This window comes from Bufo gargarizans, chromosome 1, assembly GCF_014858855.1.
Source record: "Bufo gargarizans isolate SCDJY-AF-19 chromosome 1, ASM1485885v1, whole genome shotgun sequence".
Taxonomy (NCBI): Eukaryota; Metazoa; Chordata; class Amphibia; order Anura; family Bufonidae; genus Bufo; species Bufo gargarizans.
In genome coordinates, this window is record NC_058080.1 from 681,330,272 (window position 1) to 681,346,948 (window position 16,677).

Below are 16,677 nucleotides of genomic sequence, written 5' to 3' on the forward strand. Positions count from 1 at the left end.
GGTGTAGATTTGTATTTGCTGATTGGTTTTTCTATACAGTGGCATACGTCAGCAGTATCACTTGGGAAATTCTCCCGATTTATACCTTTGACGTACTGTAGACTGCAAAACACAATGGTGCAGATTTACTAATACCATCTAATAGTAGGACAGTGTAGACCGTCAAACTGCGCCAGATTTATCATAGTGGTTGATGCTGAATGACACATCTACCACATCTATACAGTGTTTAGTCTAACTTTACATCACCTACTGTATTTGTTGGCTAAGAGCGACTTAAAAATGTCAAAATATGGTGTATCTTCAGTGTATGACTTCACATTTAAGCCAAACCCCCTTCCATGATGCCACGCCTCCTTTGTACAAGGTCACACCTCCTCGTGGGACAAGGTGTAAAAAGTACATTAAGATGCAGTGCAAAGCATGTATGCCAAAAAACAGGCGCCTTTCCAATGGTAAATTTTCTCTACTAGAAACAGACTTCTTCATACATTGCCATTTTAAATCCACGAAGATGCTCTTATGCCTTTGTACACAGAGGTATTGTACCGCTTCTAGATTTCAATGCAAAGGGCAGACTGTAATAATACATATAAAAAAATCCATATGGAAAATTACAGAAAGTATCGTGAAAAGGTCAATTTACTTTAGAACAGATAGGGATTAGGAAAGATGACATTCTGAAGAAAGACCCATAGGACCTAATGGATGTAATTCTATAATGTTTTCCTGTGAGTGAGCGCATGCGCAGCAACGACACCTATTTCATGCACTGGAAGAAAGGGCAAGGCTGAATTATTTAGAAAACATACCCGCAGACTGTACTTCCACGAGTCTCCACCACTCTCCTCTACGGCTACAAAGAAGATCAGAAAAATTAACATAAGGAATCTGACACTACTAGTACCAATACACACATAAATGACACAAACATTTCTCAGCAGAATGTAATGCTCACAAATCTCCCATAGACTTTAGTTAAGAACGACTGTGCATCCACCACTTGTCAAGAATATCTTTCAATCTAATCCCTAGGATTAGTGATGAAACTTCTCTGTTAAAAAATACCTGTCACCTCTCCTGACATGTCTTCTTTAGTAACTTGCATTCCCCATCTAACAACAATTCTGGAGCATCTATTCCTGTGACTCTATGTTGTGCTATTCCTTTATTATTCTTTCTACAAGGTATAAATGAATTGCTATCAGTTTGCAATAAAGGTCCAGATGGGTGTTACCAGTTGGGGTTGTGTCTCTGCGCAGTCTAACATTGACAGCACTGATAAGATAATAGCAGATTGTGCAGGGACACGCCCACAACTGCTAACACCCATCTGGACCTTCATTGCAAAATGCTAGTAATTAAAAAAAAAAATATATATATATATATACACATATAGGAATAGCACTTCACAGAGTCATAAGAATAGATGTCCCAGAATTGTTATTAGATGGGGGACGAAAGTAATTACTAAAACAGACATGTCAGGAGAGGGGACAGGTTCTCTTTAACAAGCTGTTAGAACCCTGAGTACACAAGAAGATACAATTTACTCAGAGATTCAACAGCTAGATCTTTTTAAGGTAATCAAAGTTACCCACTTTCCCCCAAGAAACTTTCTTAAAGGGAGTCAGTCACCTACAATTATATCACGTTATAGCACAGTTGCCCAACACAGAAATAGTACCTCTCTTGTGTCTGTCCCACGTCCAGAAGCTGAAAAAAAAAAAACACTTTATAAAGATATCCAGATAAGGTCCTGCAAGTGCCCAGGGGCAGCGTTATGGCCGCAAATGCCCTGGCCCCTCTCTGATGTGCCGACATAGGAGTCCTCTGGCCCGCCCTCCTCTCCTACTTCATCCTCCTCCTCTGACTTACAGTTCTCGTGAGAGCACCAGTCATCTCTGGGTCCGCGCATGAGCACTGCTCCGCCCATTATGAGCAGAGGCACTGATCTTAACAGTTCGCATGCGCGGGCCTGGCAGTGACCGGCACTCGAAGGAGATCTCTAAGCCAGAGGAAGAGGACAAAGTAGGAGAGGAGGACGGGCCAGAGGACTCCTATACCAGCACATCAGAGAGGGGCCTGGGCACTTGGGGCCATAATGCCACCCCTGGACACTTGCGGGACCAAATCTGCATATCTTTATAAAGTTCTTTCAGCTTCTGGATGTGGGACAGACACAAGAGAGGTACTATTATTATGTTGGGCAACTGTGCTATAACGTTATGTGAGCGGTCAAAAACGTTCAAAGTTGGTGACAGACTCCCTTTAAAGAAAATCTGTCACCCTGATTTACAGTGCAGGAGAAGCTGAGCAGAATTGAGTCTTAAGGGAAATGATTCAGTAAAATGTGTATTTTATTCATATAAATCTCAGCTCTATCTGTGCTTAAGAGTCCAGTGGGTGGTCATATCAGTAATTGACAGCCTTCCCTTTATGACTGCACATATAGAGATACCCGATTAGAAACTGCTTGTTAACCAAGGCCCAAAAGGCATACGGGGAAGAGGTTAACACTATATATCAATCTGCTCAGCTCCTCCTGCTCTATAACATGCTGCAGGCATATGAGACTTCATGTACAATATGAGAGGAACTGACCAAAACTACTGCCACCATGTCCCCCATACATATGACGATAAAGTAGGATTCTTGAAAGAACTGATGTCTGTTTCTGTACAGAAAGTTCTCACATTTATGGACAGAAGTTATTATCATCACTATGCAATATTTGGGGCAAGTAATATACCAAAACAGTTTTACTAGACCTAATACCACAGCAGAGAACAATGCCGTAGCAGACCGTGTAATCCGACGAAGGTGATTAAAACGATTCATCCAAGTGTATAATTGAATCTGCAATATAATTTGTTTAAAATCTCTAAAAAGAAAACTCCAAATATGGAGTTTCATCCAAACCATCCAGATGGTAGCTAGTAAATGTAATGTTCTTCCTCCTGGCCCAGCAAACAGCTCTTCCCAAAGCAGGTAAAATCCAATTCATTTGTACGTACATGTTAGTATGAAATACTTTGATTCTGAGAAGCTGTGCGTACACATTACATCAGTTTGGGAGCGTTATTGACACCTATGATGTTATTTATTGATACATTGCTGCTGCAGAGCTAATCCTTCACCTAACTGCTGATGCTGCTGAATATGATATAAATCTGCTATTGTTCTTGACAGCACTCAAGGCTTGACAAACATTGCAAAAACAAATACAAAAAGTTCTGCATCATAATCTAGAATAATGGCATTGTATCTAAACATCAATTCTATTTAAAAATAAAAATTCAAACTCTAAATATAATCACTTACATGCATGACTGTGTATTTTGCGGTCTGCAAAATACGTATACCATTTGTGTTCCATCCGTATTTTTCTGCGGGCCTATTGACTTCATTGGGTCCACGGCCTGCATTTTGCAGATCAGAATACGACATGTTCTATAATTTGCGGAACGGACATATGGATGTTATCCATGTGCTGTCCGAATCCATACGTCCATTTCACTAATTATTGAACATGTCCTATTCTGATCTGAAAAATGCAGGTCACGTATCCATTGAAGTAAAAAAAAAAAAATACATATGGTCCTGTGCATGATGCCTAATGCTTTAAGGGGTTGTTCACCCTCTGGGGCCTTTTGGACTCATGGATCTGTGGAGGGAATCATATTTACCTGATCCTCCAATGGGTTCCAATTCCTTCGCTCTCCCACTGCAGATCTCAGGTCTCCCCATATCAACATCCAGTTTGAAACGGGTTACGCAGATGCGGCAGCAACGTGTCTCCCATACGTCATGTCACGGGGTGACATGATGTATGGAAAAACAGAGTTCTGACCACTATATAATGTAAGATCAAGGGTGGGCATTCACTTTAAAGGGAGTCTGTCAGCAGTTTTGACAACACTAAACTGTTGACAGCAAAAGGTATGGGCTGGGGAGAGCAGGACAAACACATCCTTTGTGGATTTTTTTTTTATTATCAGGAGTACTGTGAATATTAACTTTCATTCTGCCAGGTATTACTCCTGAATATGACCAAATGGGGGAGCTTCACTGTGATATGCTCTCTACACAGAGCTGCCACATAGTCCCTTCCGTTTGCAGTTGTCCCATGGTTGGCTGCTACAGCTGTCACTCAGAGCAGCAGGGAGAGGCTGTGAAGCTCCACCTACTGGAGACTTGCAGGAGTAGAACCTAGCAGAATAAAACTTCTAATCCACACTACTCCTGATAATAAAAATTCCTCTGAAGGTATGTTTGTATTTCTCTCCCCAGACTCTATTTGGTGCCATCAGCAGTTTAGCATAGACAATAAACCTGGCAGATTCCCATTAAAGAAAGGGGTACAATGATTACCAATACTAAGAATACATGTAGGATGGCTACTTTCACACTAGCGGCACGGGCCTCAGGCAGGCAGTTCCGTCGGGTGAACAGCCTGCCGGATCCGTCCTGCCGCTAGTGACCGTGTGCCCCTGGACTGCCGCTCCATCCCCATTGACTATAATGGAAGCGGCGCAGAGTTCTGGCAGAGGCACAGCAGCGCACGGCGAGAGGCTGCCGGAATAAATGTCAAACATGTTGTATTTTTATTCCGGCAACCTCTCGCTGTGCGCTGGAGTTCCTCCGCCGGAACTCCACACCGCCCCCATTATAGTCAATGGGGACGGAGCGGCAGTCTGAGGGCACACAGTCACTAGCAGAAGAAAAGATCCAGCAGGCTGTTCACCCGACGGGAACAGCCTGACGGAGGTCCGTGCCGCTAGTGTGAAAGTAGCCTAATACGTGCAGATTTTCTGGTGACATGAAATTTTCCTCCTATGGAAGTCACTTTCGACATGCAAGGAGAATGCACCTCGTCTGCTGTTTCCAGTCACTGCCCTAATAAAATCCAGTGGACTGTATTACAGGAATGGGTTACACTGTAGACAAAATAAATCACAAATTGTACTAAGCACAAGTATACAATTCGGCAGCTTGGATCAGAGGGAAGCACTGGCCACATCAAGGCAGACCCCAGAGAAATGGTCGTAAACAATTTATCACACTCTGAAAGCAATTAACTGCTGGGCAGGAAACACGATAGTGAAAATGTATAAACTCGTTCCTCCAGAGAGCAGAGTCTGTAACTTGGAAATCCAATACCACTCTCTCAGCAGAGTGGAGCTGGTGCGTCTTTAGTGATCATCCCTTGTAACTGGGTGGCGAGGCTGTGATTAATGAATTCGGGATTCACTGAGCTGAGATGTACCTCTGCTCATCTCAATGCTGCCCTTCTGTGAATGTAGTATGGGCACGGATGGGCTTAGTAACATAGCTTATTATAAATGGGATGGTCAAGTGGGTGCTGCTCACTGAACATGATGGCCTCAGTAAGTCTCAAGACTGAGGGAAATTATAAGTTATCCATGAGAGGAAAAACAACAGATCTTTCCCTCCACACGAGATTAGAACATTTTTTGTTATTTATCTTTTTATTTATTTTTTAAACAAGTACAAAGGGCAAAAAGAAGGGCGTAAGAATGGCAAAATAAACATTTAAAGGGGTTGTCCCATGAAAAATATTGTACAGCTTTCAAACCAGCACCGGGATCTGAATTCTTTTGTAATTGCATGTAATTAAAAATTATGTATAGCCACTGAGATATTCAATAAAATATATCTGTATAGTGCCACTTTATTTCTTATTCTCTGTCCTGCTCACTGAGATGGCCGCACATGCTCAGTTTCATCCTTCTACTGCCCCCTGAGCTGTGATAGGGAGAGCATGGACACGCCCCCTGAGCTGTGATAGAGAGAGCATGGACACGCCCCTTAGCTGCAGCAGAAAAGTTACTCCCCTTCAGCTCCCAGCTTGATATAAATCTAGCAGAGCAATGAATGTTGAGATCTCTGGACACATGTAAGCTACAGGGCTGGTTCTAGCTTTGTTAGAAAGGTATTGTGACTATATGATGTCTGATTTTCATGTTTTAAATTATTCATGGAATAACCCCTTTAACAAAGTTTTTAGGTAATTTTGATGGCCTATCCTTAATATCTGATTTACAGGCGTCCAGCTCACAGCACCCCTTGCTGATAACACATTCAGCAGTAGCTCTGGCATCGTTAGTCGGTGCCTGAACTACACCGGTCCGTCCACGGTGTAATGAACGGAGCTGGTTACTGCAACGCCGCAACCACTGAAGTGAATGAGAGCAGTTGTGCAGTAACCAGCTCCGTCCATTACACAATGGATGAAGCTGTGTTGTTCCAGTGCTGGGGCTACTCCAGAACAACTGATTGGTGGGGGGTGAGGGTTGTCAGAATGACGACAACCAGCTATTGATGGCATATCCTGAGGACAGACCATCAATACAAAAGGACTGTTCAGTCTTTTAAAATTTAGGTATTCTATACTGCAAAGCTACAAAACTATCGAAAAGCTAATTCACACGACCGTGCCATGTTTTACAATTTGCGGAACGGACGGCCTATCCTTGTCTGCAAAACGGATGAGAATAGGACATGTTCTATCTTTGAACTGAGCAATAGATGCGGACAGCACACGGTGTGCTGTTCCCTATTTTTACGGGTCCATTGAAATGAATGGGTTTGCACCTGTTCTGCAAAACTGCGGAACGGATGCGGTCTCCCTTTATTCGGTCATGTGAATGAGCCCCAAGGCTGAGTTCACACTTTAATTATTTGGTCAGTTATTTCCAACGGTTATTGTGAGCCAACACCAGGCTTCACTACTGGTTTTGGCTCACAATAACTGATGGAAATAACTGACCAAATAACTGAAGTGTGAACTCAGCCTCACCCATATGGTCTTTATTTAAGCAATACGTTTGAGTGTTGCCTGTAACAACCATTTAGACCATTTTTTACATTCCCAACCATTCCCTAAAACTCACATCATTCATATACAGGATTTTTGCTTCAGAATCCACACCAAAAACCCACATAAAATACATCAAGTGTTTGGTAAAATGACTACATGATTCACAGTATGTATAAGGACGCTAAAAATAAAATAACAATCCAGCTTTATTAGAAAACTGCTTATAAAATAACTCAGGGAACCAGACACATATATCTCTCTGGAGGAACGATACCATACATCAGAACAATAAAGGGTAACGGGCAGGGCCCTCTCTCCTTCTGTACCAGTCTGTAACTCGTCTTGTTCATGCTTAGTGCAATTGTCTGCATTATGTATGTGCACCCCTTTTCACATGTACAGCGCTATGGAATGAATGGCGCTTTAAAGGGCTTCTGTCACCCCACTAAACCTATATTTTTTTGCTTACTTATAATCCCTACACTGCGATTTATGGCTACATGATCAAATTAATCATTTTGGTCCTGTAGATTTAGTTTAAAACAAGCTTTTAAAATATGCTAATTACCTTGCTACCAGCAAGTAGGGCGGCTACTTGCTGGTAGCAGCCGCATCCTCCGATCGTAAAGACGCCCCCTCCACATTGTGATTGACAGGGCCAGGGAACGGGATCGTTCTCTGCTGGCCCTGCCTGTTTGCATATAAAAACTATTTAGCTGCCTGTCATATGTTCATCACGTCTGGTAATGCTGGCTAATTTAACTCTGACTCAACGCGTTTCTGGTTATTGTCTCAACCTCATCAGGAGCGTGATCACTACATGTCCAAGAACACAAATCATCAGGAATGCAGAAATGTGAATGCAGCTCTGGAGTATAACGGGAGCTGTTTATAATGAGTATAAAATAATCGGCTTATAAAGCACAGATCTTTGCTGCGTATTCTTACCGAAGCCCTCGGGATCCTCCTCCCACATTGCCCGTTCTTCTTCGCTGAGAAGGAAGTAATGTGTGACCAGCCTGTGACATATCTCCATCAGCGTCGGATACGTGAAGAAAGACATTTTTATTTGGTGCGCACTGATGGTTTCTGGCTTGCTGTCTGGAAAAACATTCTTATGTCAGACATTTCAAAATGTAAAACTAATGTCATAAATAAGAGGCTTTGGTCGCCTTCTTTCCACTAAGACTTTACTACAAGAGACTTCTGAGGCACATAAAATACAGACCAGCGGAGATCAATATTAAGGGGAAAAAAAAAAAAAAATTAAAAATAAGGCTCTCCACCTTTCCGTTTTTTTTATTACTCCAATGAGTCTAAATTGAAGCATTAATAACCCCAATGTACAAGTACATCACAGGTGCAGGGAGTGTGTGGAACAGTACAGTATAGTATACTGCACTACATATGTATTGCAATGCATTTTACAAGCATATTCTCCCCCTCACCTAAAAAAAGGAAACAGCTTGAAAAAGCACGTGTCAGATGGAATGTAGAATGTAAAAGTAAATTACCCATTAAAAGTGCCCTGTCAGACCAAGGAAGAAGTACAGCGGCGTCTTAGCCAGACCCTTATTTCTGATATTTGCGGACTCTATACTGACAGGGGATGTCCCACAGGATTGGCGCATGGCAAATGTGGTGCCAATATTCAAAAAGGGTCCAAAAACAGAGCCTGGAAACTATAGGCCGGTAAGTTTAACATCTGTTGTGGGTAAACTGTTTGAAGGTTTTGTAAGAGACGCTATCTTGGAGGATCTCAATAATAATAATAAGCAAATAACGCCATATCAGCATGGCTTCATGAGGGATCGGTCATGTCAAACTAATTTATTCCATTTCTATGAGGAGGTAAGTTCTAGACTTGACAGCGGCGAATCAATGGATGTCGTATATCTGGACTTCTCCAAAGCATTTGACACTGTACCACATAAAAGTTTAGTATATAACATGAGAATGCTTGGACTGGGAGAAAACGTCTGTAAGTGGGTAAGTAACTGGCTCCATGATATAAAACAGAGGGTGGTTATTAATGGTACACACTCAGATTGGGTCACTGTCACTAGTGAGGTACCTCAGGGGTCAGTATTGGGCCCTATTCTCTTCAATATATTTATTAATGATCTTGTAGAGGGCTTGCACGGTAAAATATAAATTTTTGCAGATTACACTAAACTGTGTAAAGTAATTGACACGTAAGAGGACAATATACTGCTACAGAGGGATCTGGATAGATTGGAGGCTTGGGCAGATAAGTGGCAGATGAGGTTTACTGACAAATGTAGGTTATGCACATGGGAAGGAATAATGCAAGTCACCCGTACATACTAAATGGTAAAACACTGGGTAACACTGACATGGAAAAGGACCTAGGAATTTTAGTGAACAGCAAAATAAGCTGTAGAAACAAGTGTCAGGCAGCTGCTGCCAAGGCCAATAAGATAATTGGTTGCATCAAAAGAGGCATAGATGCCGGTCATGAGAACATAGTCCTACCACTTTACAAATCGCTAGTCAGACCACACATGGAGTACTGTGTACAGTTCTGGGCTCCTGTGAACAAGGCAGACATAGCAGAGCTGGAGAGGGTTCAGAGGAGGGCAACTAAAGTAATAACTGGAATGGGGGGACTACAATGAAAGATTATCAAAGCTAGGGTTATTCACTATAGAAAAAAAGACGACAGAGGGGAGATCTAATAACTGTGTATAAATATATCAGGGGTCAGTACAGAGATCTCTCCCATAATCTATTCATTCCCAGGACTGTGACTGTGACGAGGGGACATCCTCTGCGTCTGGAGGAAAGAAGGTTTGTACATGAACATAGAAGAGGATTCTTTACGGTAAGAGCAGTGAGACTATGGAACTCTCTGTCTGAGGAGGTGGTGATGGTGAACTCACTAAATAAACGCTTACGTGCACTATGTCCTGATGATGTGTCAGGAGGAAAGTGCAGCGCGGTGCAAGCTGGCGGGTGACCACAGAGCGGTGAGTAATAGCAAGCGTTTCACTACCGCTCCGTGGTTACATGACAAAAACGAATCCTCAATGCAAAAAATTAGCATCGAGGATTTTTTTTGTGTCGAATTACTAGATTCAATCGAGTAATCATTTCAGCCCTATTTGTGACCTATCCTCAGGATACGTCATCAATATCAGATCGGTGGGGGGTCCAAAACCCGGCACCTCCACCAAAACTTAAACAAACATTGATTATTGCAATAGGTTCCCAATTTTGTGATGATCGTTTTGATATATAACATGTATAGGTTTGAGTGACAGCATTTCTACTTTATTTTTTATCTTTTTATTATTCCGTTTATATATGTGCAGATAGAACGCATACAGCCAGTGGGCAGTCGGGAAGGGGTTAAAGTCTATGGGCAGCCCGGAATAATCCTGATCACTTGCAGTATTTATTGTTTTTTGTTTGTTTGCTTTTTTGTTTGTTATATTGGAGAAAAACAATTGATAGAAAATAAGAAGAAAGCAAAATAACTTTGTAAACCAGAAGGTGTAAAATAGCATAAAAAACAACACGAGCTGAGTTCATTTCTTGAAATGAAGAAAATAGATGCCTACCTTCAAAGTTTTTAGATGGCTTGAAGGAATCGTTCTTTACAATCATCTTGATGAGACTCATGCACTGAACTATGAAACGCTCAAATACAATTCCATCCCCGGCCTCTGTGAAAACATAGCTGACTGCAAACTCCAGCGCTCGCTGGATTAAGGGAATGAATGCAAATGGATGCTGGTCCAGAAAATCTAAAAGCTTGGGAAGAAAAGGTGAAAATATAGAAAGGAGAATTTAAAATGTAGTCTTTACAGACCTGGTGAATAATAAGAAAGAAAAAGGAATGTTAGTAGGCAAAACATATCGGTGAGCTCAGTGAGAACGTACCATGCCTGATTAGTTCACAAAAAAAGGTTGATGGTGGAAAAGTAAAACACGCAACAAAATTGATAAGGGCCATGGAAAACCTCAGTGAAGTGGAAAAAGTAAGAAAGTTACAGTATACTTATCAAGTCTTTAGAAGAGCCATTTAAAGGGAAGCTGTCAGACGTTTTGACATTGATAAACTGCTGACAGTACTAGGCAGGTCCAGGGGAGAGCAGTACCTATACCTAGGAACTTTTATTCTGCCAGGTTCTCCTCGTGCAAGTACTCAGGGCAGGGCTTTACTAGGAAATGCTCTCTACATTGATCTGCTTCACAGTTACCCACCCTTTCCTCTAGTCCTGTGTTCTCACGCAAGCGAGGAGGATTTCTGCTTGCGCAGTGAATCAGATGCTGCTTCCTGAGTTTGGGAGCTGCAGAAGATCCACTGCGTAAGTGGCGACTTGGCTTTCTGAGATCACCAGATCCACTGCACAGACGCCAACTCTGAGCCTCGGCGGTGTTGTTCTAGCGGTGCTCCAAGCACTATGGCCAGCCCCCCGGTGATACAAATAGAGGATTTACAAAAATATTAATAATAAGTAGGGTTCATATGTGGGGGATTTTTTTGGCTGCAGATCCACACCAAAAACTGCAAATCTAACATGCAGATTTTGCTGTAGATTCATATCTGCAACATGAATTAACATCCTACAGATTAAAAATAAAAATAAACACCGCAGGTCAATTTCCATGTGGAAAAACTCAGCAGCATTTGTTAAAATTGGATCCAATGCATGCTGTTTAAACCCGCTATGCATTTTTGCCTGAACAAACCAGCAGCAAAAGTCTACAGCATCTGCAGGATGTACTCAGTCTAAGGCTTAGTTCACACGAACGTGTGTGATCTGTGGCCGTATTGCGGCCCGCAAATCGCGGGCCGCAATACACGGCCACAGTTCCGTGTGCATGCCGCATCACGGATGCGGACCCATTCACTTCAATGAGTCCGCAAATCCGGAATCGCGGAACGGCCGCACGGGACGGGACCCCTCGGAAGCACTACGGAGTGCTTCCGTGGGGTTACATCCCGTACCTCCGTTCCGCAAAAAGATAGAACATGTCCTATCTTTTAGCGGAACGGGCGGATCGCAGACCCATTAAAGTGAACGGGTCCGCGATCCGATGCGGCTGACCTACGGCCGGCGATCGTGCATTGCGGGCCGCAGCACGAGCACGGGTCACACACGTTCGTGTGAACTCGGCCTAAGGCTACTTTCACACTTGTGGCAGAGGATTCCGGCAATCCGGACGCAAACTGATGGCATTTGTCAGACGGATCCCTCTGACAAATGCATTGAAATACTAGATCCGTCTCTCCGGTGTCATCCGGAAAAACTGATCTAGTATAAAAAAATGTTCGCACTTTTAAAGGTGTGCGCATGCGCAGACCGGAAAGCTGGATCCGTTTTGCCGGAACACTTAATGCCGGATCCGGCACTAATACACTTCAATGTAAATTAATGCCGGATCCGGCATGTGTTCAGTATTTTTGGCCGGAGAGCAAACTGCAGCATGCTGCGGTATTTTCTCCATCCAAAAATCGTAACAGGGACTGAACTGATGCATCCTGAACAGATTGCTCTCTATTCAGAATGTATTAGGATAAAACTGATCAGTTTTTTTTTCCGGTATTGAGCTCCTGTGACGGAAATCAATACCGGAAAACAAAAAACGCTAGTGTGAAAGTACCCTGAGGCCTCATGCACACGACTGTATCTTTTTTTCAGATCCACTAACTTCAATGGATCCGTGGACTGCATTTTGCCGACCAGAATAGTACATGTTCTATAATTTGTGGAACAGACTTACGGATGCGGACTGCACAGATGACATACATATTCCATATATTATAGCACATGTCCTATTCTGGTCCACAGACCCATGGAAGTCAATGGGTCTGCAAATAATGCAGACGGCAAACAGACTGGATCCGTATTTTCTGGATCCAAGTTTTGCAGCCTGCAAAATACATACGGTCGTGTGCATGACGACTAAAGTGGAGAGTAGCAGGTGAGAATTCAGATGCCAAGGACCACACCACTTGCAGCATCAGGACCAATACGTCAGGCTTTGTTAAAGGAGTTGTCCCTGAAATGAAGCACAACGCAGGTCCTATTAAAATACGCTGTTTCCGTAATGCATGGACCTGCTGAGAATTTAGACTCCGTGGGCCACACCACTTGCACCATCAAGAAAATTGCTTTTCGTAGCAGTTCTCAGCTTTGGCTGATGCCCGGAGGTCCTGAATGAGGTCTTACCTAAACTCAGATCTCCTTAAACTGCCCCCCCCCCTACACATGAGGAAAGGGATTGCATTTTAGGTCATGGTCGATAACGTAAATGGCAGCTATGGGCACCATTCAACTCTCTACTCCGCCACATTACATACATAAACTCTGCGTTCTCAAATGACCGAGGGAGGAATGCCTTAGCACAGACTTCTCAGGATAATTAGATGCCATAGCACAGGAGCACACCAGGGCTGCATCCATACCGAGACATTGACAGGGACCATCCGTATAGCAATAAATGAATATTTACTATGCATTATTTATATAGTGTGCACGTGTGCCACTGTACAGAAGGCAAGGCTGGGATGCAGAGAATGGCCACATGCTGGCATCATTTATATTTACTGGAAGTCTACTCTGGCGATATAAACGCAATTCTTCTCAAGTTCAATACATTACAATAGAAATAAATTCCATCAAGAAAATGCATTAAATATTATTAGATATAGTCAGACGACAGAGACGCCGGCTGCAATTTCATTTCTGCCCGCTCCTTTCTACATCTTCTGGAAACAAGGGGCAAACACATTACTGCATGATTTATGGCTCGCTCACCGAATCTGTCCCAAATATAAACAGGCAAAAATGACGGCCCATAATGTTCATAATGGAACAGGAGGACGATACACTGAAAGTGACTGCCTAGTCCACCACAGAGCGGGTGAGAAAGAAAATGTAATCTGCAAGTAAAAAGGTCCTATTTTAAAGGGGTTATGCATGATTAGAAAAATATGGTGAGCTTTTGCCAAAAACGGCACCACAATGGTCCATGGGTTGTGCCGGGTATTGCCGCTCAGCTCCACTGAAGTGTGCCGACGTCTTCTACATACACATTGGACGAACCTGCCAATTTTGGCGGGGCCGGGCAACCATCTAATGTGTGTCCTGACTCTCCTCCAATGGCAAATGTTTGAGAAAAGAATGATTGGGCAAGTTAAATAAGATAAGCCACCCCCACAAAAAAAAAAAAAAAACTATTGCGGAACGGATGTAGACTCACTCATACAGTTGTGTGAATGTAGCCTAAGACTATACCCAGTGAAATCGCTGTAGGATAGGTTCACAGCCATTCCACTAGAATTCATAGGAAAATCTGCAGCGACAAATGCACAGATTTTTTTACTCCCCTTCCCTGGTTCCCTTGCCTAGTCCCAACCCGGCCTCCTGCTATGCTGTAAATCCCACTGAAACGAGACGTCACTGCAAGAGGCCGGGTTCTACAGAGACCTGCATGAGACCAGACAAGGGAGCTAGGAAAATGCCATGAGGGAAGTTTTCTGGAGGTTTTTAAAAAAAATATAAACATTTAGGACTTGCAGAACGCCATATGGAAACGTATTCATGTGGATTTGGTGCTGACTGAAGTCGGTGGGGACATGGACATGAGATTTGGGAAATATCATTGGCTTTAATGCTACTTTATTAGTCTGCAGATTTTCCATCCATGAGACAAATCTGCGCGCCTCTACCAGGGCGGGCATTGCTGCCAATTAGGAAAATGGAAAGCGGTTATCCAAAGCAAATTAAAGGGCTAGGACCCCACCAATCAGACTGTGATAGCTTATGCTATTGCTATGTATTCAGCCTCTTTGAGGGGGTATTCCCATCTTCTGACATAGTGCTACAGGGTCAACCGTACCAGTGCAGCCAATGTCGCTCGGGGACACGTCACTGATGAGGCCAGTCATTGGCTGACAGGTAGGGACCAGAAATCCAAAGAAGACAGCCCAGGAGCCACAGGGCCGGAATAGAGTGGCAGGGAACGGGTAAGTACAGATCTCTTTCCCTTTAAGGCTAATATCCTTTTCATCTAACTTTACATAGAAAATATCATTGAATAGGCGGTAACACTAAAGTGTCATTGATTTCCTATGAAGAGAGAACAGAAATCGTAGCACAAATAAGCCATCCGCCTGCGCCCTCTTAATGGAGCTCACTATGGCAGCAGCTCTTTGGACTGCAATAATAATGAGACTTTCTTACGTCTGCCCGGCATGCCCCAACGGTAACTGCTCAGATCTGTAGGACATTAATGGCTGTTTAGAGATAAGCTGCTCTAATTAAGGCTGATGTCACAAAGAGCTGACGATTCCCTCTATGGACGAGATCTCTCTGAATATCTCTACAGGGATATTCTACAAAGGGACTGGCTTCCATTCACTGCACCGTATAAAAGCTCCACAAGTGTGCATTGAAGATCCCCTTTCTCAGTAATGCAGGGGGACAGACAGGAGCAGGTTCTCCTGGGTTTGGCGAGAACGTCAGAAATAGCTAATTCTGTGCTCCTAGTGTTCTAAATTTCATTGCGTTAGATATGGCCCAAGTTTACTAAACCCGAGGACCCTAGCCTTTTATTAAGACCTCATGCACACCGCCGTTGTTTTGGTCCGCATCCGAGCAGCAGTTTTTGCGGCTCGGATGTGGACCCATTCGCTTCAATGGGGCCACAAAAGATGCGGACAGAACTCCGTTGCTCCGTTCCGTGGCCCTGCAAAAAAAAATATAACCTGTCCTAGTCTTGTCCGTTTTGCGGACAAGAATAGGCAGTTATATCAATGGCTGTCCGTGCCGTTCCGCAAATTGTGGAATGCACACGGACGCCATCCGTGTTTTGCGGATCCACAATTTGCGGACCGCAAAACACACAACGGTCGTGTGCATGTAGACTTAGGGTCAATTCACACATCCGTATGTGTTTTGCGGATCCACGGAAAACACGGACACCGGCAATGTGTGTTCCGCATTTTGCGGACCGCACATCGCTGCCACTATAATAGAATATGCCTAATCTTCTCCACGGACAAGAATAGGACATGTTCTATTTTTTTAGGGAACGGAAATGCGGACCCGGAAATGCAGATACACATTTCCGGATCCGGGCAGCACATCGTTCGGCCCCATAGAAATGAATGGGTCCGCAATTCTGTTCCGCAAAATGCGGAACAGAATTGCGGATGTGTGAATGGACCCTTAGTTTGGTTTTCCTGGTATATTTAATATCCTCAGAAACAAGGGCCCAGAAGGTAAGCAGTCATGGCAGGTGATATGGGCCAACAACTCAGACAGAAGATGCAATTAGTGAAGACCATGGAAAGGACATACCCCATGGTTACCTGTGCTGAGTGCATTGTACCTTCTATGTGACATCAGTGTATCAGATCTGTAATGTGACATCATGTGGGCATCATACCTGCATGTGTCATCATTATATGTACAATACATGGTGACCTTTTTGTGTTGACCATGTCCCTGTACTGTGACCTGTTTGTTCCTTTCTTGTGCTGTGACATCACTGAGTAGATGATGTGATGACATCACTGTACACATTATCCCTGTACCGTGACATCATGTGTGCATTATACCTGCATTTGTCGTCATTAGGCCTCATGCAACCGACAGTTTTTGTGGCTCTGGTGCGGACCCATTTACTTCAATGGGGCAGCAAAAGATGCGGACAGCACTCCGTGTGCTGTCCGCATCCGTTGCTCCGTTACGCAGCCCCGCAAAAAAAAATATGTCCTATTCTTGGCCGTTTTGCAGAAGTTTTTTTTTTTCCTTACGCCATTTGCCAAATGGAATAAATATTTTTATATTTAA

The 16,677-nt window shown here is 43.4% G+C and overlaps 1 protein-coding gene across 2 annotated transcripts in view; it reads right to left on the reverse strand.

Moving 5' to 3' along the window:
- IPO11 (importin 11) overlaps positions 1-16,677 on the reverse strand; it is a 482,369-nt gene that overhangs the window by 367,430 nt on the left and 98,262 nt on the right. For both annotated transcript variants that reach the window (XM_044276158.1, XM_044276159.1), the window contains exons 10-12: positions 10,429-10,621; positions 7,793-7,945; positions 813-856 (exon numbers count right to left, since the gene is read on the reverse strand). In XM_044276158.1, coding sequence (XP_044132093.1) covers positions 813-856; positions 7,793-7,945; positions 10,429-10,621 — 390 coding nt within the window. The remainder of the gene's footprint in view (positions 1-812; positions 857-7,792; positions 7,946-10,428; positions 10,622-16,677) is intronic.